We start from the raw sequence: 26,147 nt of genomic DNA, 5'->3' as shown, positions 1-26,147 counted from the left end.
TATAGAAATGAAATTTTGATAAAATTTTTTTATAGAAATAAAATTTTAACAAACATTTTCTGTAGTAATAACATTTTGACAAAATTTTCTATAGTAATAACATTTTGACAAAATTTTCTATAGAAATAAAATTTTGTCAAAATTTTCTATAGAAATAAAATTTTGACAAAATCTTCTATAGAACTAAAATTTTGACGAAATTTACTATAGAAATAAAATTTTGACAACATTTTCTATAGAAATAAAATTTAAAGAAAAGTGTCCATAGAAATAAAATTTTGACAACATTTTCTATAGAAATAAAATTTTGTCAAAATTTTCTATAGAAATATTTTTTTTTGTTATTGTTGGTTTCTCTTCAATGATTATTGTTGTTTTTGATCTCAGCTTAAAATCATGCATTGACTAAACAACAAGTGTAGCTTAACCAACAGAGGAAAAGTATGCTTGCCAAATTTATTTTGGGCAAAGCCCTATAGACTGCAAGATGGTTGGATGTACAGCTGCAAATTTGTGTAGGTAGTAGCCGACTATCAAACCTTTTTTCGTAAGGTTCAAGTGTAGTTCACTTTGGGTTGAGTGAAATACCCGAATTTATGCTGATAATAGGTTGATAGTTTTGCTGCAAGTAGAGGATGCTGATGAGGAATGTGGTAATTCCGAAACAGCTGTACATCCAACCATCTTGCAGTCTATAGGGCTTTGCCCAAATAAATTTGACAAGCATACTTTTCCTCTGTTGGTTAAGCTACACATGTAGTTTAGTCAATACATGGTTTTAAGCTGAGATCAGAAACAACAATAATGAAATAAAATTTTGACAAAATTTTCTATGGAAATAAAATTTTGAGAAAATTTTCGTTAGAAATAAAAATTTGAAAAAAATTTCTATAGAAATAAAATTTTGAGACAATTTTCCATAGAAATAAAATTTTGACAACATTTTCTATAGAAATAAAATTTTGACAACATTTTCTATAGAAATAAAATTTTGGTAGATTATTTTTGGCTCGAGTGGCAACCATAAGCGTAGGAAGGCCTCTGGGGAGGGGGCTTAGACCCCCCAGAAAAATTTTAGCCCCCCCCAGAATTTGAAAACGTATTTACGATTTTACATTTTTATAAAAATTAAACAAGTATATACTCGTACAACGCACAAAGTTCCACTAAAGACATTCATGCACAATCGAATTACTTGGGTTGTGGTAGAAGTCTGATATTTATGAAATAAAGCTGTGGTTGAACTTATGATTTAGTTGAATAAAAAATAGTAATTGACATTAAAACTATTCTTTCATAAATTCATATCTTAATAATGCTGCAAAAAAGCGTCGCCAAAAAAGAAGTGAAAATGTTCTTTTTGGGTGTGGAAGTGGTACAAAATTGGCGGAGAAGCGATGAATGTAATATGAACTTGTCATAGAACGAATGTCCACCGTTTCAACAACCGTTGCAATGAATCTGCATCACTTCTTAAGGTGTGATCCGAATTCAGTGTTTTGAATGTGAATTAAAAATTTTGTGATATTTTCCCAAATAAATAATTTTGATACTCTTTTATGATTTTTAATGCATTCTAACGCTTGTTTGAAACGTTTTTTCAAATATTATCGATTTTTCTATAATGGGTTTTACATTTTTGTGGCAAAATTTGAATAATTTGTACCATTTTATTTATTCTTACTCTTTTTTTTTAACTATTTGAAAAAAAAAAAACAAAAAATTACGCATTAAAATAACAAAATGAAGTAAAAAAAATTCCTGTGTAGTTAAAATAGTTAACTTCTTTGTGAAGACATTTTTGGAAGTGCTTTTAAAGTTGTGCCTTTAGAACAACTCCCAATTTTTGCTGGATCAACTACAGAACTGGTACAGGACTAGTCCCTGGTGTGTATGGACCAGTCCCAGTTCTGATCAAAACGTATGGAAGGGACCGTCCACTTTAACATGGGTTTGTCATTGACGGAGTAAACTTACATTTTAGGGCGCGTCTTGGACTCATCCCAAAGGACACGTCCTGGGACAATTTGGCAGGAGCAACCCATTAACAGGTCCTCAGGAACCAGTCTCGGACAAACTCTTAGAAATCTCTTTCAATTTGGGCTCCTAATCTGATAATTTTATTTCACTAAATGTGAAAATTGCAACTAACTGGAGCACAGGTACCAATTCTGTGATAGGTCCGTCAGTGGCAATTTGCACCAATTTCCCGTAGGGTACTTTTAGTTACTTTATTATAAATTGATTTTCGAGTTATTTTGATGTCTATTTCTTTATTCAATTTTATGAAATAAAACATTAGTTGAACCTATAAGTTCAGTCTATAAAGTTTTAGCTAATAGGGGGGCTATAGCCCCCCCTAGGAAAATTGTCTAGCTACGCTAATGGTGGCAACCATGATTATGAACCGATATGGACCATTTTTTGTGTGATTGGGGGTCGGCTATATATAACTATAGACTGATATGGACCAATTTTGGCATGGTTGTTAGCGGCCATGGAGTGGTACGCCGCCAACAACGTGCAAGTGGTTCCCAAGGACAAGAACCCTCCCAACACGCCAGAGCTCCGCCCAATTGAGAAATACTGGGCTATTGTCAAGCGGAACCTAAAGAAGACAAAAAAAACTGCTAAGGACGAGCAGCAGTTCAAGGCAAACTGGCTTTCTGCGGCGAAGAAGGTGGACAAGGTGGCTGTACAAAATCTGATGGCAGGTGTCAAGCGTGAGGCCCGGCAATTCGGATTTAGAACAGCGAAAGCCTAACTGAATATTTTTCCTGAATTTTATACTAATTGAACTTGAAAAAGAAATTTAATTTGATTTTTCTAAATAAACGATTTCACCGATTTACACGCGTTTTCCCTTGACCAAATTCTGACCGTATCACCCTTTAGTAAAAAATATGGGAAACATTTAAATCTGAAGCAATTTTAAGGAAACTTCGCAAAAGTTTATTTATGATTTATCGCTCGATATATATGTATTAGAAGTTTAGGAAAATTAGAGTAATTTTTACAACTTTTAGACTAAGCAGTGGCGATTTAACAAGGAAAATGTAGGTATTTTGACCATTTTTGTCGAAATCAGAAAAACATATATATGGGAGCTATATCTAAATCTAAACCGATTTCAACCTAATTTGGCACGCATAGCAACAATGCTAATTCTACTCCCTGTGCAAAATTTTAACTAAATCGGAGCAAAAAATTAGCCTCTGTGGTCATATGAGTGTAGATCGGGCGAAAGCTATATATGGGAGCTATATCTAAATCTAAACCGATTTCAACCTAATTTGGCACGCATAGCAACAATGCTAATTCTACTCCCTGTGCAAAATTTCAACTAAGTCGGAGCAAAAAATTAGCCTCTGTGGTCATATGAGTGTAGATCGGGCGAAAGCTATATATGGGAGCTATATCTAAATCTGAACCGATTTCAACCAAATTTGGCACACATAGCTACAATGCTAATTCTACTCCCTGTCCAAAATTTCAACTAAATCGGAGCAAAAAATTGGCCTCTGTGGTCATTGGAGTGTAAATCGGGCGAAAGCTATATATGGAAGCTATATCTAAATCTGAACCGATTTGGATGATATTTTGCAAGTTTTTCGAGACTCATAAAATATTCGGATGTACGGAATTTGAGGAAGATCGGTTGATATACATGCCAATTATGACCAGATCGGTGAAAAATATATATGGCAGCTATATCTAAATCTGAACCGATTTTTTCCAAAATCAATAGGGATCGTCTTTGAGCCGAAACAGGACCCTATACCAAATTTTAGGACAATCGGACTAAAACTGCGAGCTGTACTTTGCACACAAAAATACATCAACAGACAGACAGACGGACAGACAGACAGACAGACAGACAGACAGACGGACATCGCTAAATCGACTCAGAATTTAATTCTAAGACGATCGGTATACTAAACGATTGGTCTCAGACTTTTCCTTCTTGGCGTTACATACAAATGCACAAACTTATTATACCCTGTACCACAGTAGTGGTGAAGGGTATAAAAATTTTCTGTCGATTGGTTTTCGAGATACAAATTTTTGAACTTTTTCTTTTGTTTAATTTTTGGAGGTACACTTACAATTTTGAGCATATCTTTCGTCTTCTTTGACCTATTTGATCCTACTACTACTCAAATTAAAGAAAATTGAGCCGTATACAACTCATTCTCAGAAAATTTTCAAATCGGGTATGTAGTTTGGATGTTGGCGGCTTAAAAAGGTTAAAAAACGGCGTTTTTTAGTAAAAATGTGGCAGAAAAAACCATATAAAAATTCATATAAAATATAAAACACGATGCTAACAGCAATTTTGGTTTTTTACGTATAGCTGAAATTTACAAAGAAAATAAGCCCTTACTTAACAAAATCTTACAACAAATAGCGGACTTATAATTTTTTTGGTAAAAGACCGAAATGACCAAACCAACGCATCAACGCTGTTTTCCACATGGCAATAAAATGTACAGTTATATCTTTGTTTCTACTCATTTCAGCTATACGCAAAAAACCAAAATTGCTGTTAGCATCGTGTTTTTTTATTTTATATGAATTTTTATATGTTTTTTTCTACCACATTTTTACAAAAAAAACGCCGTTTTTTTACTTTTTTAAGCCGCCAACATCCAAGCTACTTACCCGATTTGAAAATTTTCTGACAATGAGTTGTAGACGGCTCAATTTTCTTTAATTTGAGTAGCACTATGATCAAATAGGTCAAATAAGACGAAAGATATGCTCAAAATTTTAAGTGTACCTCCAAAAATTAAAAAAAAAAAAAAAGTTCAAAAATTTGTATCTCGAAAACCAATCGACAGAAAATTTTTTAAAACTCATTTTCGTTTTTAGTAGGTCAAAATCAATGGGAAAAAGTATGCTAGAAACAAATAACAGAGAAAATTTTGTTATTTGTGACCTAGTGTAAGCAATTTAATGTAAGCGTTAGCATTGGCACTGCGCACATAAAAGTCAGAATGTATAGTTGGCCTGTCAGATTTTCGTTTTTTTTTTTTTTGTTGCCTAAACAATGTTTCTAAAATCTTCTTTTCTATTTATATCCTGGTTTTCCCCATACTTTATTGGAATTTGGAAAAAGTATTCCTGTGTACCATAAAATCCTTTATTATTTTGCACATACGCACATACTAAATTTTTTAGAACTTCTTTTTCATTGTTCGTTGCACAAAAATATCTAAATATGAAATTTTATGGATAAATTAACATACACTTCAGTTCGTAGTCTGTTTTTTATGCGCTATAATTCGTTCTTTTCATCATCCTCTTATTCTTAGATAATTACTATAATATTTTCTTTATGCCGCTCTTAAGATATTCCATATGCTTTGACATGTGCTTCATATCGACGGACATAGACCTTTCCCAAAAAAAAGTAAAGAAATAAAAGACCTTAAAGACAACTTTATATGTGTTTACTTTATGACATATAGTAGGAAAATTGGTTATAACGTTCATGTGCATTAGAAAAAGTATTCATCACAGTCTAACCATACATGTCCGTCATTCTGTGAGGTTAAGATCCATCCATAAAATCATTCACTAAGTAATACATATTTATATTTGTCTAGTTCATAATTCATATCTTCATAATAATAATTTTATAGCTTTTTATTTTTTGGTATTACAAACACGGTTGCCACAGTTGGTAGAATTCTACCAAAAATGGTAGATTTTTACTGCTTGGTAGATTGGTTTAGATTTGGAGATATTCCTCTCCAACTATGAAGTACTTCACAAATGTTCTATAGAAATACATTTTTAACAAGAATAAAAAATAAAATTCTGACAACATTTTCTATAGAAATAAAATTTTGACAAAATTTTCTATATAAATAAAATTTTGACAAAATTTCCTATAGAAATAAAATTTTGACAAAATTTTCTAAAGAAATAAAATTTTGACAAAATTTTCTACAGAAATAAAATTGTGACAAAATTTTCTATATAAATAAAATTTTGACAAAATTTCCTATAGAAATAAAATTTTGACAAAATTTTCTATAGAAATAAAATTTTGACAAAAATATCTATGGTAATAAAATTTTGACAAAATTTACAAAATTTTCTATAGAAATAAAATTTTTACAAAATTTTCTATAGAAATAAAATTTTTAAAAATTTTCTATAGAAATAAAATTTTTACAAAATTTTCTATAGAAATAAAATTTTGACAAAATTTTCTATAGAAATAAAATTTTGACAAAATTTTCTATAGAAATAAAATTTTGACAAAATTTTCTATAGAAATAAAATTTTAACAAAATTTTCTACAGAAATAAAATTTTAACAACATTTTCTATAGAAATACAATTTGGACAAAATTTTCTATAGAAATACAGTTTTGACAAAATTTTCTATAGAAATAAAATTTAGACAAAATTTTCTATATAAATAAAATTTTGACAAAATTTTCTATAGAAATAAAATTTTCTATGGAAATAAAATTTGGACAAAATTTTCCATAGAAATACAATTTGGACAAAATTTTCTATAGAAATAAAATTTTTACAAAATTTTCTATAGAATACAATTTTCTATGGAAATAAAATGTGGACAAACTTTTCCATAGAAATAAAATTTGAACAAAATTTTCTCTAGAAATGAAATTTTGACAAAATTTTCTATAGAAATATAATTTTTACAAAATTTTCTATAGAAATAAAATTTTGACAAAATTTTCTAAAGACATAAAATTTTTACAAAATTTTCTAAAGAAATAAAATATTGACAAAATTTTGTACAGAAATAAAATGTTTACAATATTTTCTATAGAAATAAAATGTTGACAAAATTTTCTATATAAATAAAATTTTGTCAAAATTTTCTATAGAAATAAAATTTTGACAACATTTTCTATAGAAATAAAATTTTGACAACATTTTCTATAGAAATAAAATTTTGACAAAATTTTCTATAGAAATAAAATTTTGACAAAATTTTCTATAGAAATAAAAGTTTGACAAAATTTTCCATAGAAATAAAATTTTGACAAAATTTTCTATAGAAATAAAATTTTGACAAAATTTTCTATAGAAATAAAATTTTTTTACAATTAAAATTTTGACAAGATTTTCTATAGAAATAAAATTTTAAAAAAATTTTCTATAGAAATAAAATTTTGGCAAAATTTTCTATAGAAATAAAATTTTGACAAAATATTCTATAGAAATACAATTTTGACAATTTAGGAATACAATTTTGCAAAATACATTTTTAAAATTTTTGCAAAATAAGCTAGTTTTTTGGTAAGGCTTTTTCCAAATTGTGGTAGATAATTTCTGGCTTGTGTGGCAACCGTGATTTCAACCTGTATTTTCACCATAAGATTTGTGTGCTGTGAGAGTGTATGTGTGAGTCTGTGTGTATGAGAGTGTTTGAAGTTGCATTTATGAATGAGAATTAAAAATTAATGCATTTTTAAGAATTCTCATAAAAAATTAATTCCAAAGTATATCCTTTTATATATATCCTTTTATATATATATATATATATATATATATATATATATATATATATATATATATATATATATATATATATATATATATATATATATATATATATATATATATATATATATATATATATATATATATATATATATATATATATATATATATATATATTATATATATATATATATATATATATATATATATATATATATATATATATATATATATATATATATATATATATATATATATATATATATATATATATATATATATATATATATATATATATATATATATATATATATATATATATATATATATATATATATATATATATATATATATATATATATATATATATATATATATATATATATATATATATATATATATATATATATATATATATATATATATATATATATATATATATATATATATATATATATATATATATATATATATATATATATATATATATATATATATATATATATATATATATATATATATATATATATATATATATATATATATATATATATATATATATATATATATATATATATATATATATATATATATATATATATATAGAATGTGTTTGTATTAGGATTACTAAAGATTATCAACTGAAAATTTAAAATTGAATATATTCGGTGTAGGTTTACTTTTACAGTGGAAAAATATTTTCCTGAAATATGAGGCATCCTTAACTTCGCAGCAAACAAAATTGGAAGTTCTTCATAAGTCATTACTTTTAATATACATACAAAAATTGAAGAAAATTTTACAAAAAATGTACCAAAATTAAAAAATCTTATTATTAAGGTTTTGATCAAATTTTTGTGGTTATATAGTATAAAAGAAGATTTTTTTCTTCGTAAGAAATCTTTTATTATTTTCATTTAGAAGTTTATTTAACATATTATATATTTTGATATCTCCTAAAGGGTGATATGGTCAAAATTTGGTCAATATAAACGTGACGTATTTCTTTCAATTTTGCATTTAAAAAACCTGAACACATCTCATTTTGAAGGTGTGTGTGGGTAGAATGTTGCTCCTATTTTGATTTTGGAATTCACTCTTCAGTTGTCAAAATGCCGTCCAAGCAAGAAGAGCAGCGTATCAAAATTTTGCTTGCGCATCGCGAAAATCCGAGCTACTCGCACGCAAAGCTGGCAAAATCGCTAAAAGTTGCCAAATCAACCGTTACAAATGTAATTAAAGTGTTTGGGGAACGTTTGTCGACAGCCAGGAAGTCTGGATCGGGGGGAAATCGAAAACCGGAAGCCGCTGAGACGACAAAGAGAGTTGCCGGTAGTTTCAAGCGAAACCCCAACCTCTCTCTCCGAGATGCCGCAAATAAGCTGGGTGTATCGTCTACAACCGTGCATCGAGCCAAAAAACGAGCCGGACTATCGACTTACAAGAAGGTAGTGACTCCAAATCGCGATGATAAACAAAATACGACGGCCAAAGCGCGATCCCGGAGGCTGTACACGACGATGCTGACGAAGTTTGACTGCGTGGTAATGGACGACGAAACCTACGTCAAAGCCGACTGCAAGCAGCTTCCGGGACAGGAGTTTTATACGGCAAAAGGAAGGGGGAGGTAGCAGATATTTTCAAGCACATAAAACTGTCAAAGTTCGCAAAGAAATATCTGGTTTGGCAAGCCATCTGTACCTGTGGCTTGAAAAGCAGCATTTTCATAGCTTCCGGGACTGTCAACCAAGAAATTTACGTGAAAGAGTGTTTGAATAAACGTCTGCTGCCTTTCCTGAAGAAATACGGTTGTTCCGTACTGTTTTGGCCGGATTTGGCATCTTGCCATTACGGTAAAAAGGCCACGGAGTGGTACGCCGCCAACAACGTGCAGGTTCCAAGGACATGAACCCTCCCAACACGCCAGAGCTCCGCCCAATTGAGAAATACTGGGCTATTGTCAAGCGGAACCTAAAGAAGACTGCTAAGGACGAGCAGCAATTCAAGGCAAACTGGCTTTCTGCGGCGAAGAAGGTGGACAAGGTGGCTGTACAAAATCTGATGGCAGGTGTCAAGCGTGAGGCCCGGAAATTCGGATTTGGAAAAGCGAAAGCCTAACTGAATATTTTTCCTGAATTGTATACTAATTGAACTTGAAAAAGAAATTTAATTTAATTTTTTAAATAAACGATTTCACCAATTTACACGCGTTTTCCCTTGACCAAATTTTGACCGTATCACCCTTTATTAGCGACAATTTTGAGTATAAAAATAACCCTTAAATTGTAAATATATCGAATTTTAAATAAGGATAAGGATCTTAGTTTACACCATCAAGGGAAAGTTCCTTCTTCTACAAAAAAGGAGAACTTACTTACAATGGATTTTGATAGTATGATCTAACACGAAAATGGAAGAATTTTTTTTAACTTTTGAATTTATAGAAAATTTTGTCAAAATTATTACTTCTACAGAAAATTTTCTCAAAATTTTATTTCTATAGAAAATTTTGTCAAAATTTTATTTCTAAAGATTTTTTTTTCAAAATTTTATTTCCATAGAAAATTTTATCAAAATTTTATTTCCATAGAAAATTTTGTCAAAATTTTATTTCTATAGAAAATTTTGTCAAAATTTTATTTCTATAGAAAATTTTGTCAAAATTTTATTTCTATAGAAAATTTTGTCAAATTATTATTTCTGTAGAAAATTTTGTCAAATTTTTATTTCTATAGAAAATTTTGTCAAAATTATATTTCTATAGAAAATTTTGCCAAAATTTTATTTCTATAGAAAATTTTGTCAAAATTTTATTTCTATAGAAAATTTTGTCAAAATTTTATTTCTATAGAAAATTTTGTCAAATTATTATTTCTGTAGAAAATTTTGTCAAAATTTTATTTCTATAGAAAATTTTGTCAAAATTTTATTTCTATAGAAAATTTTGCCAAAATTTTATTTCGATTGAAAATTTTATTTCCATAGAAAATTTTGTCAAAATTTTATTTCTATAGAAAATTTTGTCAATTATATATATTCTATAGAAAATTTTGCCAAAATTTTATTTCTATAGAAAATTTTGTCAAAATTTTATTTCTATAGACAATTTTCTCAAAATTTTATTTCTATAGAAAATTTTGCCAAAATTTTATTTCTATAGAAAATTTTGTCAAAATTTTATTTCTATAGAAAATTTTGCCAAAATTTTATTTCTATAGAAAATTTTGTCAAAATTTTTATTTCTATAGAAAATTTGTCAAAATTTTATTTCTATAGAAATTTTTGTCAAAATTTTATTTCTATAGAAATTTTTGTCAAAATTTTATTTCTATCGAAAATTTTGTGAACATTTTATTTCTATAAAAACTTTTGTCAAAATTTTATTTCTATAGAAAATTTTGTTAAAATTTTATTTCCATAGGAAATTTTGTCATAATTTTATTTCTATAGGAAAGTTTGTCCAACTTTGATTTCTATAGAAAATTTTCTCAAAATTTTATTTTTATAGAAAATTGTGTCAAAATTTTATTTCTATTGAAAATTTTGTCAAAATTTTATTTCTATAGAAAATTTTGTCAAATTTTTATTTCTATAGAACATTTTGTCAAAATTTCATTTCCATAGGAAATTTTGTCATAATTTTATGTCTATAGAAAATTTTGTCAAAATTTTATTTCCATTGGAAATTTTGTCAAAATTTTATTTCTACGGAAAATTGTGTCAAAATTTTATTTCAATAGAAAATTTTATCAAAATTTTATTTCTATAGAAAATTTTGTCAAAATTTTATTTCTATAGAAAATTTTGTCAAAATTTTAATTTCTATTGAAAATTTTTTCAAAATTTTATTTCTATAGAAAATTTAGTCAAAATTTTATTTCTATAGAAAATTTGGCAAACTTTTATTTCTATAGAAAATATTGTCAAAATTTTAGTTCTGTAGAAAATTTTGTCAAATTATTATTTCTATAGAAAATTTTGTCAAAATTTTTTTTCAAAATTTTATTTCTATAGGAAATTTTGTCAAAATTTTATTTCTATAGAAAATTTTGTCAAAATTTTATTTCGTTGAAAATTTTGTCAAAATTTTAATTTATATATATTTCTGTAGAAAATTTTGTCAACTTTTTATTTCTATAGAAATTTTTGTAAAAATTTTAATTTCTATAGTAAATTTTGTGAAAATTTTATTTCTATATAAAAGTTTGTCAACATTTTATTTCTATTGAAAATTTTATTTCCATAGAAAATTTTGTCAACATTTTATTTCTATAGAAAATTTTGCCAAAATTTTATTTCTATAGAAAATTTTGTCAAAATTTTATTTCTATTGAAAATTTTGTCAAAATTTTATTTCTATAGAAAATTTTGACAAATTTTTATTTTTATAGAAAATTTTGTCAAAATTTTATTTCTATAGAAAATTTTCTAAAAAATTTAATTTCTATAGAAAATTTTCTCAAAATTTTATTTCTATAGAAAATTGTGTCAAAATTTTATTTCTATAGAAAATTTTGTCAAAATTTTATTTCTATAGAAAATTTTGTCAACATTTTATTTCTATATAAATTTTTTTTCAAAATTTTATTTCTATAGGAAATTTTGTCAAAATTTTATTTCTATAGAAAATTTTATCAAAATTTTATTTCTATAGAAAATTTTGTCAAAATTTTAATTTCTAAATAAAATTTTGTCAAAATTTTATTGCCAATAGAAAATGTTGTCAAAATTTTATTTCTATAGAAAATTTTGTCAAAATTCTATTTCCATAGGTAATTTTGTCAAAATTTTATTTCCAATAGAAAATTTTGTCAAAATTTTATTTCTATAGAAAATTTTGTCAAAATTTTATTTCTATAGAAAATTTTGTCAAAATTTTATTTCTATAGAAAAATTTATCAAAATTTTATTTCTATAGAAAATTTTGTCACATTTTTTTTTCTATAGAAAATTTTGTCAAAATTGTATTTCTATGGAAAATTTTTTTCAAAATTTTATTTCTTTAAAAAATTTTGTCAAAATTTTAATTTCTATAGAAAATTTTGTCAAAATTTTATTTCATTGAAAATTTTGTCAAAATTTTAATTTCTATAGAAAATTTTGTTAAAATTTTATTTCTATAGAAAATTTTGTCAAAATTTTATTCTATAGAAAATTTTGTCAAAATTTTATTTCTATACACAATTTTGTCAAAATTTTATTTTTATAGAAAATTTTGTCAAAATTTTATTTTATAGAAAATTTTGTCAAAATTTTATTTCTATAGAAAATTTTGTCAAAATTTTATTTCTATAGAAAATTTCCTCAAAATTTTATTTCTATAGAAAATTTTGTCAAAATTCTATTTCCATAGGTAATTTTGTCAAAATTTTATTTCCAATAGAAAATGTAGTCTAAATTTTATTTCTATAGAAAATTTTGTCAAAATTCTATTTCCATAGGTAATTTTGTCAAAATTTTATTTCCAATAGAAAATTTTGTCAAAATTTTATTTCTATAGAAAATTTTGTCAAAATTTTATTTCTATAGAAAAATTTATCAAAATTTTATTTCTATAGAAAATTTTGTCACATTTTTATTTCTATAGAAAATTTTGTCAAAATTGTATTTCTATGGAAAATTTTTTTCAAAATTTTATTTCTTTAAAAAATTTTTTCAAAATTTTAATTTCTATAGAAAATTTTGTCAAAATTTTATTTCATTGAAAATTTTGTCAAAATTTTAATTTCTATAGAAAATTTTGTTAAAATTTTATTTCTATAGAAAATTTTGTCAAAATTTTATTCTATAGAAAATTTTGTCAAAATTTTATTTCTATACACAATTTTGTCAAAATTTTATTTTTATAGAAAATTTTGTCAAAATTTTATTTTATAGAAAATTTTGTCAAAATTTTATTTCTATAGAAAATTTTGTCAAAATTTTATTTCTATAGAAAATTTCCTCAAAATTTTATTTCTATAGAAAATTTTGTCAAAATTCTATTTCCATAGGTAATTTTGTCAAAATTTTATTTCCAATAGAAAATGTAGTCTAAATTTTATTTCTATAGAAAATTTTGTCAAAATTTTATTTCTATAGAAAATTTTGTCAAAATTTTATTTCCAATAGAAAATGTTGTCAAAATTTTATTTCTATAGAAAATTTTCTCAAAATTTTATTTCTATGGAAAATTTTGTCAAAATTTTATTTCTATAGAAAATTTCCTCAAAATTTTATTTCTATAGAAAATTTTGTCAAAATTTTATTTCTATAGAAAATTTTGTCAAATTTTTTTTTCTATAGAAAATTTTGTCAAAATTTTATTTCTATAGAAAATTTTGTCAAAATTTTATTTCTATAGAAATTTCTGTCAAAATTTTATTCCTATAGAAAATTTTATCAAAATTTTATTTTTATAGAAAATTTTGTCAACATTTTATTTCTATAAAAAATTTTCTAAAAATTTTATTTCTATAGAAAATTTTGTCAAAATTTTATTTCTATAGAAAATTTTCTCAAAACATTTTTAAAATTTTGAAGTTTGTCATTGAATGAAAAATTCGTTAACTCTATTAGTGCTTTAATATTAAGCTTCATAGTTGAATTTGTTCCTGGAAATTGGTTGCTAATTTATTTAAAAGCTATGTTTTCCAAGTAACCCTTGGAATTCTTTGGTATTTTAAAAGACAACTTCATTTGTACACTTACCCAAACTCAAATAGAAGATTAAAGCTGACAATGCACAAACAATGGCTAAGAAAAATATGCCAATTGCTATGCTCCTGCCATAGACCATGCTCCTATTCGGCTTCTGACGTTGTCAATGATGCTGGTGGTGATGATGATGCTGTTGATGGCAATGCTTGTGGTGATATTGCAATTGTTGATGGGTCCACAATAATGATAATGATGAGTGGGCTAAATTGTTGTTCTTTAAACAGAAATTCCTGGACAAAAAAACAATTATTTAAAGGAATATGTCTGGAGAGAATAATGCCAAGATAAACGAGGGAAATGGACAGCAAGACTGTGGTAACATAATGTAGTGAAATTTAAGCCATTCAACTTTAAATATCATCTAAAATGCAAGTCTTCTCTTCTGGTAACAGGATGAACAGTTTTGTGATTCTCTTTCTTGTTTTTTACACTTGTCTTTCCTTCATTGTTTTTTGTTTTTTTGTTTTTTTCATTTAATAGCGCTTTGATTTTTATGAATGTCTACACAGACTTTAACCAAGACCAGTAATAAATGCTAGACTTGATTTAAGCACTACCACTCTGTCATGTAACATCATTTATGGCATGATATATTAAGCTATTCCATTCACTTTGGTTATTATGTCAAAGACCACCATTGACCACAATTAGGTGGTGGGATTCGCCTTTCCGCATTTGACTTCACAGCAGCATTCATAAGGATATTGCCATTGGCATAGAGCGAGGTTCAAATCCCTTGTAATAATATTTGATGGCTATTAATCATCTGATGGCAGCATACAGTTTGGTTGTTAACTTTTTCCGGATGTTTTTTTATTCTCAGTGGTTTACTGGTCACCGAAATGTGGTGGTGACTCACACAATGACCCTTAACGCTCAGCTAGAACATTAAATGATAGAATAATGTATTACTGCTACAAAAAAAAACGTAAAAGAAAACTGAAATTAAATAATTTGTTACAGACTGCATGGATGATGGCGGCATGGTGTCTAAAATGTTTAAGGGTAAATGACCATTATGGACATCTTGAAGTAATTCTCTTGATGCATACTTTTTTTTATTTTTATTTTAAAGTATCTTAAAAATAGTCCAACAATTATGTGTCGCTCTCTCTCTCTATTTTAAAATGAAAATGCAAATTTTTTATAGTGAAATTAAAATTATCATTTTAATGGAAAATTAACATTTAAATTGCAAAAAAAGACTATTAAATATTTGACAGTTTTTCCAAATATAATTGAATTGCGTCTTTAGTTTGATGATACAAGCATTTGATGGCTAAGAAAAAAGGAGTCAATAAAATTAATCTTTTTTACAACAGTATGCCACTATTTATACTCAGCATCAGTACATACACCCAGAGAAGAAATATGATCACCTCAAACATGTTTTAAGAGCAAAATGTTATTTTTGGGTGGTGACCATGTAACATGGTTTTCGCAACCATGTTATTTCCTCGGAAATCATGTATCTGATTTCGGCAAGCAGGTTATATTTGACGAGAAAATAACATTTTAGTGACAAACATGTTACATGGTCACCATACAAAAATAACATTTTGCTCTTGAAATATGTTTGAGGTGATCATATTCCTTCTCTGCGTGTAGGGATTGCAAGCAGTATTGAATAACACTGTGACGCAAAACTCCAAACAAAAAATCACTTATCCCAGCCGAAAGTACTCATGCTCAAAATCGCTAAAATGTCCAAAAAATTACCACTTTATCGATTTTTTTTTCGTTTTTCGACTTCAGTTCTTGAACTATTGAAAATTTCACCAAACAGTCGGGGGAAGAAATGTAGCCTATAAAATTATAAACAACTTTCTACTACATACCAATATCATACGACCATTCTTTGATACTCTTTTGCAATTTTATTTTTTGTATACGAAACAACAAAACAAATGCGTATTTCTAAAATCGTTGTTGTTATTGTTGTAGTTAAAAATGAAAATTAATCACATTTGTATGGCAAAATCCGTATCAAGAAGTTTTTTTATAGGCTACATTTCGTCCCTCGACTGTTTGGTAAAATTTTCAATAGTTCAAGGACTATAATCGGAAAACGGAATCGGTTTTGCGATTTTGAACATGAAGATGAAAATGTAACGGAGGAACGCAAATTTCCAAAACTTGTGTCCTAAATTTAATGACAAGAATTTTTAAAGCAGAGATTACAAACTTTCTTTTAAATTTTAAACATTTCATTAATTCAGTGTTGAGAGGAATATATAATATAACTAGCGTAACCCGGCCCGCTTCGCTGCGCCTTCCGAAGCGTATTTGGAGGAACATTTTGCGTTAACTTAGTCAACTATATCCTTCGTGCTGAAAACAAATTCGAAAAGATTTGAATTCTTTTAAACAAATCGGACTACTTGATTTTTCGTTTATAGGTACAAATACGGCGGGAGAGGGTGTACCCTTTCCTCCAAATTTTTTTAATAATGTTCTGTATTCAAGTAGTTGGACAATCTTCTATATTTCTTGTGAATTTTAAGTGTGGTTTGTCAAGGAAAGGTATCCTTTTCCTCAACAAATCTGAAAATTAAGCACTATATTATCCAATAAATCGGAAAAAGCAAACGTAGTAAAAAATTTTACCACATTAACATTTGCTAAAATGTTGGAAAATGATGTACCCTCTACGTTGGCTACCAATTTCATGTAAATTTAAGTTCTTTACTAAAAAGAAGTCTGGCAGAAGCCTGTGCAAAAATCATAAAATTATGTACCGAGTTCCCATTTATGGACAACCCTCTACTTTCAATTTAAGAAGAAAAAAAAAACGGACAAAAGGGCACCCTCTCCCCACCTTCGCACCACTCCGACCTGATATCGGACTATCACGTACCCTATATTATTTTCGCAACTACTCAATGGTCCCTATAAATTCTATCGAAGTAAATCGACAAAGTTTATTTCAATTTTCCCCTTCCCCAACCAGATATCGAAAAATCATATACCAATTTAAAAATCATGTATAAATTTAATCACCTCCTCCCACGTTCCCTGTAAATTTCAAGTAGATCGGCGATGTTTAAATTTTTCTCTATTGTTTTAAAGGGACGTCACTTTCTCCGATACTATATCGACAAACACCGTAGTGAATAGCACTCCTAACCTTCCCAGAAAATTCTTAAAACTTTCCTTCAAGTGTGGGGCAAGGAAGGTTGCCTCTTCGTTCATAACGTTCCCCCACTGCTTTTGTAAATTTCAAGAAAACTTAATTTTTTTTGCAGTTTTAGAGGAGGACCTCCTCCCCGACCAAATATCGAAAAGTGATGTAGCGTATCTTTTGTAAACGTCCCAGAAAATGTCAAACAAATTATAAGCCTAAAGGGGCGGCCTCTCTTCCGTCCAAATATCACAAAATCAGGTATCAACTATTAATATCGTAACCTCTCCCCAGTCCACAAGTAACTCGGTAAAATTTAATTGTTTCTCTGTATGTACTTAAGAGAAGCGGATGTCTCCCTATGCCCTTTTATTTTTATTAAAAAATCAGGAACCTGGTATAAATTTCATAACCCGTTTTTTCCGTAAAATTTCAGTCGGGGGAGTTTAGTTTTGTTTGTACTTTCAAAAACAAAAAAAAAATCGGCAAAGGGGAGGTCCCCCTCCCCGACCAAATACCGAAAAATAATGTAGCGGATTTTTGTCTAGATGCCAACCCCAACATTCAATGAAAATTTCAAGCAAATCGCATAATTTTGTTCCAAGTTTCAAAAAGTAGGGCAAGGGGGAGGTCCCCCTCCCCATCCACATATGAAATCATTTATTTCTTTCTGTATCTGAGATTTCTTTCTGTAAATCTCAGATAATTTAGAGAATTTTAGTTTTTTCACAGTACTTTAAAAAAGTCGAACAAAGGGGAGGGCCCCCTCCGCCGACAAATATCGAAATAAAAAGTAGCGGATCTTTGTCTAGATGCCAACCCCAATCTTCAATGAAAATTTCAAGCAAATCGGTCAACTTTGGTCTAATTTTCAAAAAGTCGGACAAAGGGGAGGTTCCTCTCCGCGACCATATGTCACAAAATGAGGTACCCTATTTTCAGCACATGAGTGCCCCCCACGATCTCTGAAAGTTTCAAGTAAATCGGTTCAGCCGATTTCGCGCCAACCCGGAACATACAAATAAACAAACAAACAAACAAACAAATAAACAAACATAATTTGAATTTTATATAAAGGGTGATTTGTTAAGAGCTTGATAACTTTTTTTTTTAAAAAAACGCATAAAATTTGCAAAATCTCATCGGTTCTTTATTTGAAACGTTAGATTGGTCCATGACATTTACTTTTTGAAGATAATTTCATTTAAATGTTGACCGCGGCTGCGTCTTAGGTGGTCCATTCGGAAAGTCCAATTTTGGGCAACTTTTTCGAGCATTTCGGCCGGAATAGCCCGAATTTCTTCGGAAATGTTGTCTTCCAAAGCTGGAATAGTTGCTGGCTTATTTCTGTAGACTTTAGACTTGACTTAGCCCCACAAAAAATAGTCTAAAGGCGTCAAATCGCATGATCTTGGTGGCCAACTTACCGGTCCATTTCTTGAGATGAATTGTTCTCCGAAGTTTTCCCTCAAAATGGCCATAGAATCGCGAGCTGTGTGGCATGTAGCGCCATCTTGTTGAAACCACATGTCAACCAAGTTCAGTTCTTCCATTTTTGGCAACAAAAAGTTTGTTAGCATCGAACGATAGCGATCGCCATTCACCGTAACGTTGCGTCCAACAGCATCTTTGAAAAAATACGGTCCAATGATTCCACCAGCGTACAAACCACACCAAACAGTGCATTTTTCGGGATGCATGGGCAGTTCTTGAACGGCTTCTGGTTGCTCTTCACTCCAAATGCGGCAATTTTGCTTATTTACGTAGCCATTCAACCAGAAATGAGCCTCATCGCTGAACAAAATTTGTCGATAAAAAAGCGGATTTTCTGGCAACTTTTCTAGGGCCCATTCACTGAAAATTCGACGTTGTGGCAGATCGTTCGGCTTCAGTTCTTGCACGAGCTGTATTTTATACGGTTTTACACCAAGATCTTTGCGTAAAATCTTCCATGTGGTCGAATAACACAAACCCAATTGCTGCGAACGGCGACGAATCGACATTTCACGGTCTTCAGCAACACTCTCAGAAACAGACGCAATATTCTCTTCTGTACGCACTGTACGCATTCGTGTGGTTGGTTTAATGTCCAATAAAGTAAACTGAGTGCGAAACTTGGTCACAATCGCATTAATTGTTTGCTCACTTGGTCGATTATGTAGACCATAAATCGGACGTAAAGCGCGAAACACATTTCGAACCGAACACTGATTTTGGTAATAAAATTCAATGATTTGCAAGCGTTGCTCGTTAGTAAGTCTATTCATGATGAAATGTCAAAGCATACTGAGCATCTTTCTCTTTGACACCATGTCTGAAATCCCACGTGATCTGTCAAATACTAATGCATGAAAATTCTAACCTCAAAAGAATCACCCTTTATATAGATTGAGTTGTTTTCGCTGCTTTGGCTTAGATAAAAGAAATTATAAAATAAATTAGTTTAAGTAAAAGTTTTCAATTTCAATTTGAATACGAAAAAATACTGAAAAAAATATTGTAGTGAAGCCAAAGATTTTTTGTATTGGTATCTTGATATGAAAGAAAATATCAAGATACTAGGTTAGGTTAGGTATAGTGGCAGCCCGATATTTCAGGCTCTCTCAGACTATTCAGTCCATTGTCATACCACAGTGGTGAAGTTCTATCTTATCACTGAGTGCTGCCCGATTCTATGTTAAGCTCAATGACAAGGGACCTTCTTTTTATATTCGAGTCCGAACGGCGTTCAACATTGCGGTGAAACTACTTATGTATATAAGCTTTGAAACATGTCACCAGCATTACTGAGGTGGCATAATTCACCGCTGAAAAACTTTTTGGTCGAAACTGGATTTGAACTCACGACCCCATGTATGCAAGGCGGCAGCGTTGCCAGAATTGTTTCACCAAAAACCGCTAGATTTGTCCAAAAAACTAGCCAAAAAAAGCTAAAAAATTAAAAAAAATAGCTAGAAAAAAAGCTAAATTTTTTTGTATCAAAAGTCACATTTTTGATTGAAATTTCACAAACTTAAAGGCTTTATTTCACTTAAAAAGCATAATATTTTAATTGTATTCAATTTAATTCCATTTCTGTGAGACTGTAAGAAAATCTAAGTCATATTAGCTCTGTTGGCGTACTCGATACATTTTGATTACTATCACAAATTTTTACTGGAAGTCCTTCGTTTATATTTCCTTGTAAAAACATTTTTCTCAGTGAACTTGCAATTGTCAGTTGGTTAATCATGTCACATAGAACTGCATTAGAAAATGTCACATAGAACTGCATTAGAAAATATCTATATATTTCGTTTTAACTGAATTAATGATAAATTCGTGAACGTGTACACTTCTCCTAATTTTACCCAAGAGAATAAAACCCATTATAACTGTCTTGCAAGTTTATAATGAATAACTTTTATTCGAAAATTTCCCAAACCTACTGTTGTCCAATTTTCGTAAATGTAAATCCATCCCATTAATAAATAGCAGATTTGTTTTGATCCTATCACTACGAATTTTTTATTGCATTTTTTGGTATTAAAAAAAATAATACCACATTCAAAACTTTATTTCCTTAATTATTTCTATGTTCGGTTCCAAAGATTTTGTACACTAATGATTTTTGTATTGATTCCGAGTCAAATTTGAATTTATTCGTTTTCACAGCTTTTTCTTCATGAGCTATCACAGTGCTTTAAAAACGTGCTAACGAAAACTTAAATTTTCAAATTCAGACTCGACTTTAAGTAGAAATTAGATAAAAACGAAGTTTTATCCATATTTCAATAGGAACATGCCGAAAATAAAAAAAGCCAAAAATAGCTAAAGGGTCATGAAAAAAAGCCAGAAAAAAAGCTAAAAGCTAAATGCATTTTTTTCCCGCTAAACGTCTTCAAAAAAAGCCAAATCTAGCGGGAAAAAAGCTAAATTGGCAACATGATTGTCACAATCATATTCGATGAGCAAAATAATATGATAGGAGCTATTTTTGCGGCGACCATGTAACATTTTAACCTGCAACCATGTTGGCTCAGTGAACATGGTTCTAAGAAAAATGTAATTGTCCTCATCTAAAATGTTATTATATTGATAAAAAGAATTTTTTTGAATGAAAAGACAATGGTCACGATTTAAAATGTTATGGTATTTGTTTATGGTAAATGTTTTTCTCCTACACGCTCACAAAAAATCGCTTCTGTAACATATACTCCCAAACATATTTTGCTTCAAGCATATACATTTTTGGGTATTGCCCAAACATTTATATGTTTGATCTCTTCCAATATATAATATGTTTGAAAGCATATTGGTCTAAACAATATATGTTTGGGTAGTCTAAGTTCCAAACATTTTGTATTTTTGCATCCAAATTCAATAATGTTGTCTTCCAAAAAACAATATGTTATTATGTGAACATATAATATGTTTGGAAGCATTTTGCACCCAAAAATATTATATGCTTAAAAAAAATTCTCCCAAACAATATTGTGCTCAAAATTTTATTTATTTATTTATATATTTACAATCATAATGAATTATGAAAATAAACAGGTAATATAGGTGCTAACAACATAGGTTTTCGACCTGAATGCTCAAAATTTTGTTTCTGCCCAATTGTATATTCCCCCACATCTTCCTCACTTCCACGAGATTTTTAGTTCTTAGCACCTTTTTCTGTAATACAAACATTGTAGAAGAAATTATTCAATTGTATGATTTTTTTTATTTTAATTTTACCTTTTGCCGGACGGGGATTCGAACAGCGGACCACACAGTTTGTAAGGATCAAAGAAGTAGCTGATAAATTACCCAAGGAAAAATAAAATTTTAATTGTGTAATAACAAGCAACAACCACCAACTTAATTCAATATCGCTCCCTGTTAAATAGCGCTCCAAGCTACTAAACACATATATGTTTATAGGCTATTTCTAAATTATTATATGTTTGCATCCAAGCATATTATATTTACAAACATTTTATGTCCCAAACATAATATGTTCTAACATATTAACATATATGTCCCAAACATGTTATGCTAGTTTATGAACATTATATGCTTGCACTCAAAAATATTGTGTTTAAAAAATTGTGTTCCAAACATATAATGTTTATAGCCAAACATATGAAAAACAGTCTTTTTCATCCGTGTAGTTAAAAGAACATGATCACAACCTAAAATGTTTTGATCTTTTTGAAAAAAACTTTTTTCATCGTCGAAAAAAGGACGCCACTTGAGAAAAGAAAACACAATATTAACTTTATTTGTTTGTTTTTATTTATTTATAAACTAATTCATTGTTTATTTGTATTTATAATGCCGTTCAAGCAAACATCATATATTTTTACACACTCTATTTTATTTCAATTTCAACAATAAGTAATTATTTCATATTTACATCGTGCCCATCAAATGTACAAACGCAGACATCATGTAACTGCAAATAAAAACAAGTATATACGGCCGTAAGTTCGGCCAGGCCGAAGCTTATGTACCCTCCATCATGGATTGCGTAGAAACTTCTTCTAAACACTGCCATCCACAATCGAATTACTTAAGTTGCGGTAACTCTTGCCGATGGCAAGGTATCTTAAAACCTCCTTACACCATCCTCTAAATTGTATGTAAGTCCATACGTGGTATATATTAAATCAAAAAAGATCGATCCAATACTTATATAATTCAGTTTGACAAAGTAGACATACAATTTTGACAAAATTTTCTACAGAAATAAAATTTTAACAAAATTTTGTATAGAAATAAAATTTTCACAAAATTTTCTATAGAAATAAAAATGTTGACAAAATATTCTGTAGAAAGAAAATTTTGACAAAAATTTCTACAGAAATAAAATTTTGACAAAATTTTCTATAAAAATAAACTTTTGACAAAATTTTCTATAGAAATAAAATCTTGGTAGATTATTTGTGGCTCGAGTGGCAACCATGATTATGAACCGAATAAAATTTGAACACAATTTTCTATAGAAATAAAATTTTGACAAAATTTTCTATAGAAATAAAATTTTGACAAAATTTTCTATAGAAATAAAATTTTGAAAATGATGAAAATTTTATTATGAACCGAATAAAATTTTAACAAAATTTTCTCTAGAAATAAAATTTTGACAAAATTTTCTATAGAAATAAAATTTTGACAAAATTTTCTATAGGAATTAATTTTTGGTATATTATTTTTGGCTCTAGTGGCAACCATGATTATGAACCGATATGGACCAAATTTTGTGTGATTGGACCAATTTTGGTATGGTTGTTAGCGACCATATACTAACACCACGTTCCTAATTTGAACCGGATCGGATGAATTTTGCTCCTCCAAGAGGCTCCGGAGGTCAAATCTGGAGAACGTTTTATATGGGGGCTATATATAATTATGGACCGATATGGACCAATTCTGGCACGGTTGTTAAAGATCATATAATAACACCATGTTCCAAATTACAACCGGCTTGGATGAAATTTGCTTCTCTTGGAGACTTCGCAAGCCAAATCTGGGGATCGGTTTATATGGGGGCTATATATAATTATGAACCGATGTGGACCAATTTTTGCATGGTTGTTAGAGACCATATACCAACATCATGTACCAAATTTCAGCCGGATCGGATGAAATTTGCTTCTCTTTGAGGCTCCGCAAGCCAAATCTGGGGATCGTTTTATATGGGGGTTATATATAATTATGGACCGATGTGGACCAATTTTTGCATGATTGTTAGAGACCATATACCAACACCATGTACCAAATTTCAGCCGGATCGGATGAAATATGCTTCTCTTAGAGGCTCCGGAAGCCAAATCTGGGGATCGGTTTATATGGGGGCTGTATATAATTATGGACCGATGTGGACCAATTTTTGCATGGTTGTTAGGGACCATATACCAACACCATGTACCAAATTTCAGCCGGATCGGATGAAATTTGCTTCTCTTTTAGGCTCCGCAAGCCAAATCTGGGGATCGGTTTATATGGGGGGCTATATATAATTATGGACCGATGTGGACCAATTTTTGCACGGTTGTTAGAGACCATATACCAACACCATGTACCAAATTTCAGCCGGATCGGATGAAACTTCTACTGAAGCCGATGGCAAGGTATCTTAAAACTTCCTACCACCGCAATATATACCACATAGTCCATACGTGGTATATATTAAACTAAAAAAGGCCGATTAAATACGTATATAATTAAGTTTAAAGTTTCTATAGAAATAAAATTTTGACAAAATTTTCTATAGAAATAAAATTTGAAAAAAATTTTCTATAGAAATAAAATTTTGACAAAATTTTCTATAGAAATAACATTTTGACAAAATTTTCTATAGAAATAATTTTTTTACAAAATTTTCTATAGAAATAACATTTTGACAATGTTTTCTATAAAAATAAAATTTTGGTAGATTATTTTTGGCTCGAGTGGCAACCATGATTATGAACCGATATGGACCAATTGTTGTGTGATTGGGGATCAGCTATATATAACTATAGACCGATATGGACCAATTTTGGCATGGTTATTAGCGGCCTTATACTAACACCACGTTGCAAATTTCAACCGGATCGGATGAATTTTGCTCCTCCAAGAGGCTCCGGAGATCAAATCTGGGGAACGGTTTATATGGGGACTATATATAATTATGGACCGATATGGACCAATTCTTGCGTGTTTGTTAGAGACCACATTCTAACACCATGTTCCAAATTTCAACCGGATAGGATGAATTTTGCTCCTCCAAAAGGCTCAGGAGGTCAAATCTGGGGATCGATTTATATGGGGGCTATATATAATTATGGACCGATATGGACCAATTCTTGCATGGTTGTTAGAGACCACATTCTAACACCATGTTCCAAATTTCAACCGGATAGGATGAATTTTGCTCCTCCAAAAGGCTCAGGAGGTCAAATCTGGGGATCGATTTATATGGGGGCTATATATAATTATAGGTCGATGTGGACCAATTTTTGCATGGTCATTAGAGAACATATACCAACACCATGTACCAAATTTCAGCCGGATCGGATGAAATTTGCTTCTCTTAGAGGCTCCGCAAGCCAAATCGGGGGATCGGTTTATATGGGGGCTATATATAATTATGGACCGATGTGGACCAATTTTTGCATTGTTGTTAGAGACAATATACTAACACCATGTACCAAATTTCAGCCGGATCGGATGAAATTTGCTTCTCTTAGAGCAATCGCAAGCCAAATTTGGGGGTCCGTTTATATGGGGGCTATACGTAAAAGTGGACCGATATGGACCAATTTTTGCATGGTTGTTAGAGAACATATACTAACACCATGTACCAAATTTCAGCCGGATCGGATGAAATTTGCTTCTCTTAGAGCAATCGCAAGCCAAATTTGGGGGTCCGTTTATATGGGGGCTATACGTAAAAGTGGACCGATATGGCCCATTTGCAATACCATCCGACCTACATCAATAACAACTGCTTGTGCGAAGTTTCAAGTCGATAGCTTGTTTCGTTCGGAAGTTAGCGTGATTTCAACAGACGGACGGACGGACGGACATGCTCAGATAGACTCAGAATTTCACCACGACCTAGAATATATATACTTTATGGGGTCTTAGAGCAATATTTTGATATGTTACAAACGGAATGACAAAGTTAATATACCCCCATCTTATGGTGGAGGTTATAAAAAATTAATTGACAGTCAATTAGACAATTAATTGATCCATTTAAAAAATTAATTGACACTTAATTGACATTAATTTGTGTGATATATTTTTATTTCAATTAAAAAAATTGTTGAATCGATTAATTTTATAATTGAATATTTTTTAAAACTTAATTAAAATTT

General features: G+C 29.2%; 1 protein-coding gene across 3 annotated transcripts in view; it reads right to left on the bottom strand.

The window, feature by feature from the left end:
• Positions 1-26,147, bottom strand: part of Lgr3 (Leucine-rich repeat-containing G protein-coupled receptor 3) — a 145,605-nt gene that overhangs the window by 88,323 nt on the left and 31,135 nt on the right. For 2 of the 3 annotated variants that reach the window (XM_075290517.1, XM_075290518.1), the window contains exon 2: positions 14,181-15,069. In XM_075290517.1, coding sequence (XP_075146632.1) covers positions 14,181-14,268 — 88 coding nt within the window. In that variant the 5' untranslated portion in view covers positions 14,269-15,069. Of the gene's footprint in view, positions 1-14,180; positions 15,104-26,147 lie in introns of all 3 variants that reach the window. The other variant, XM_075290516.1, reaches the window with a different exon arrangement.

This window comes from Haematobia irritans, chromosome 1 (assembly GCF_050003625.1).
Source record: "Haematobia irritans isolate KBUSLIRL chromosome 1, ASM5000362v1, whole genome shotgun sequence".
Classification (NCBI taxonomy): Eukaryota; Metazoa; Arthropoda; class Insecta; order Diptera; family Muscidae; genus Haematobia; species Haematobia irritans.
The sequence above is the reverse complement of the archived record's forward strand: the minus strand, read 5'-3'. Positions and strand labels throughout refer to the sequence as shown.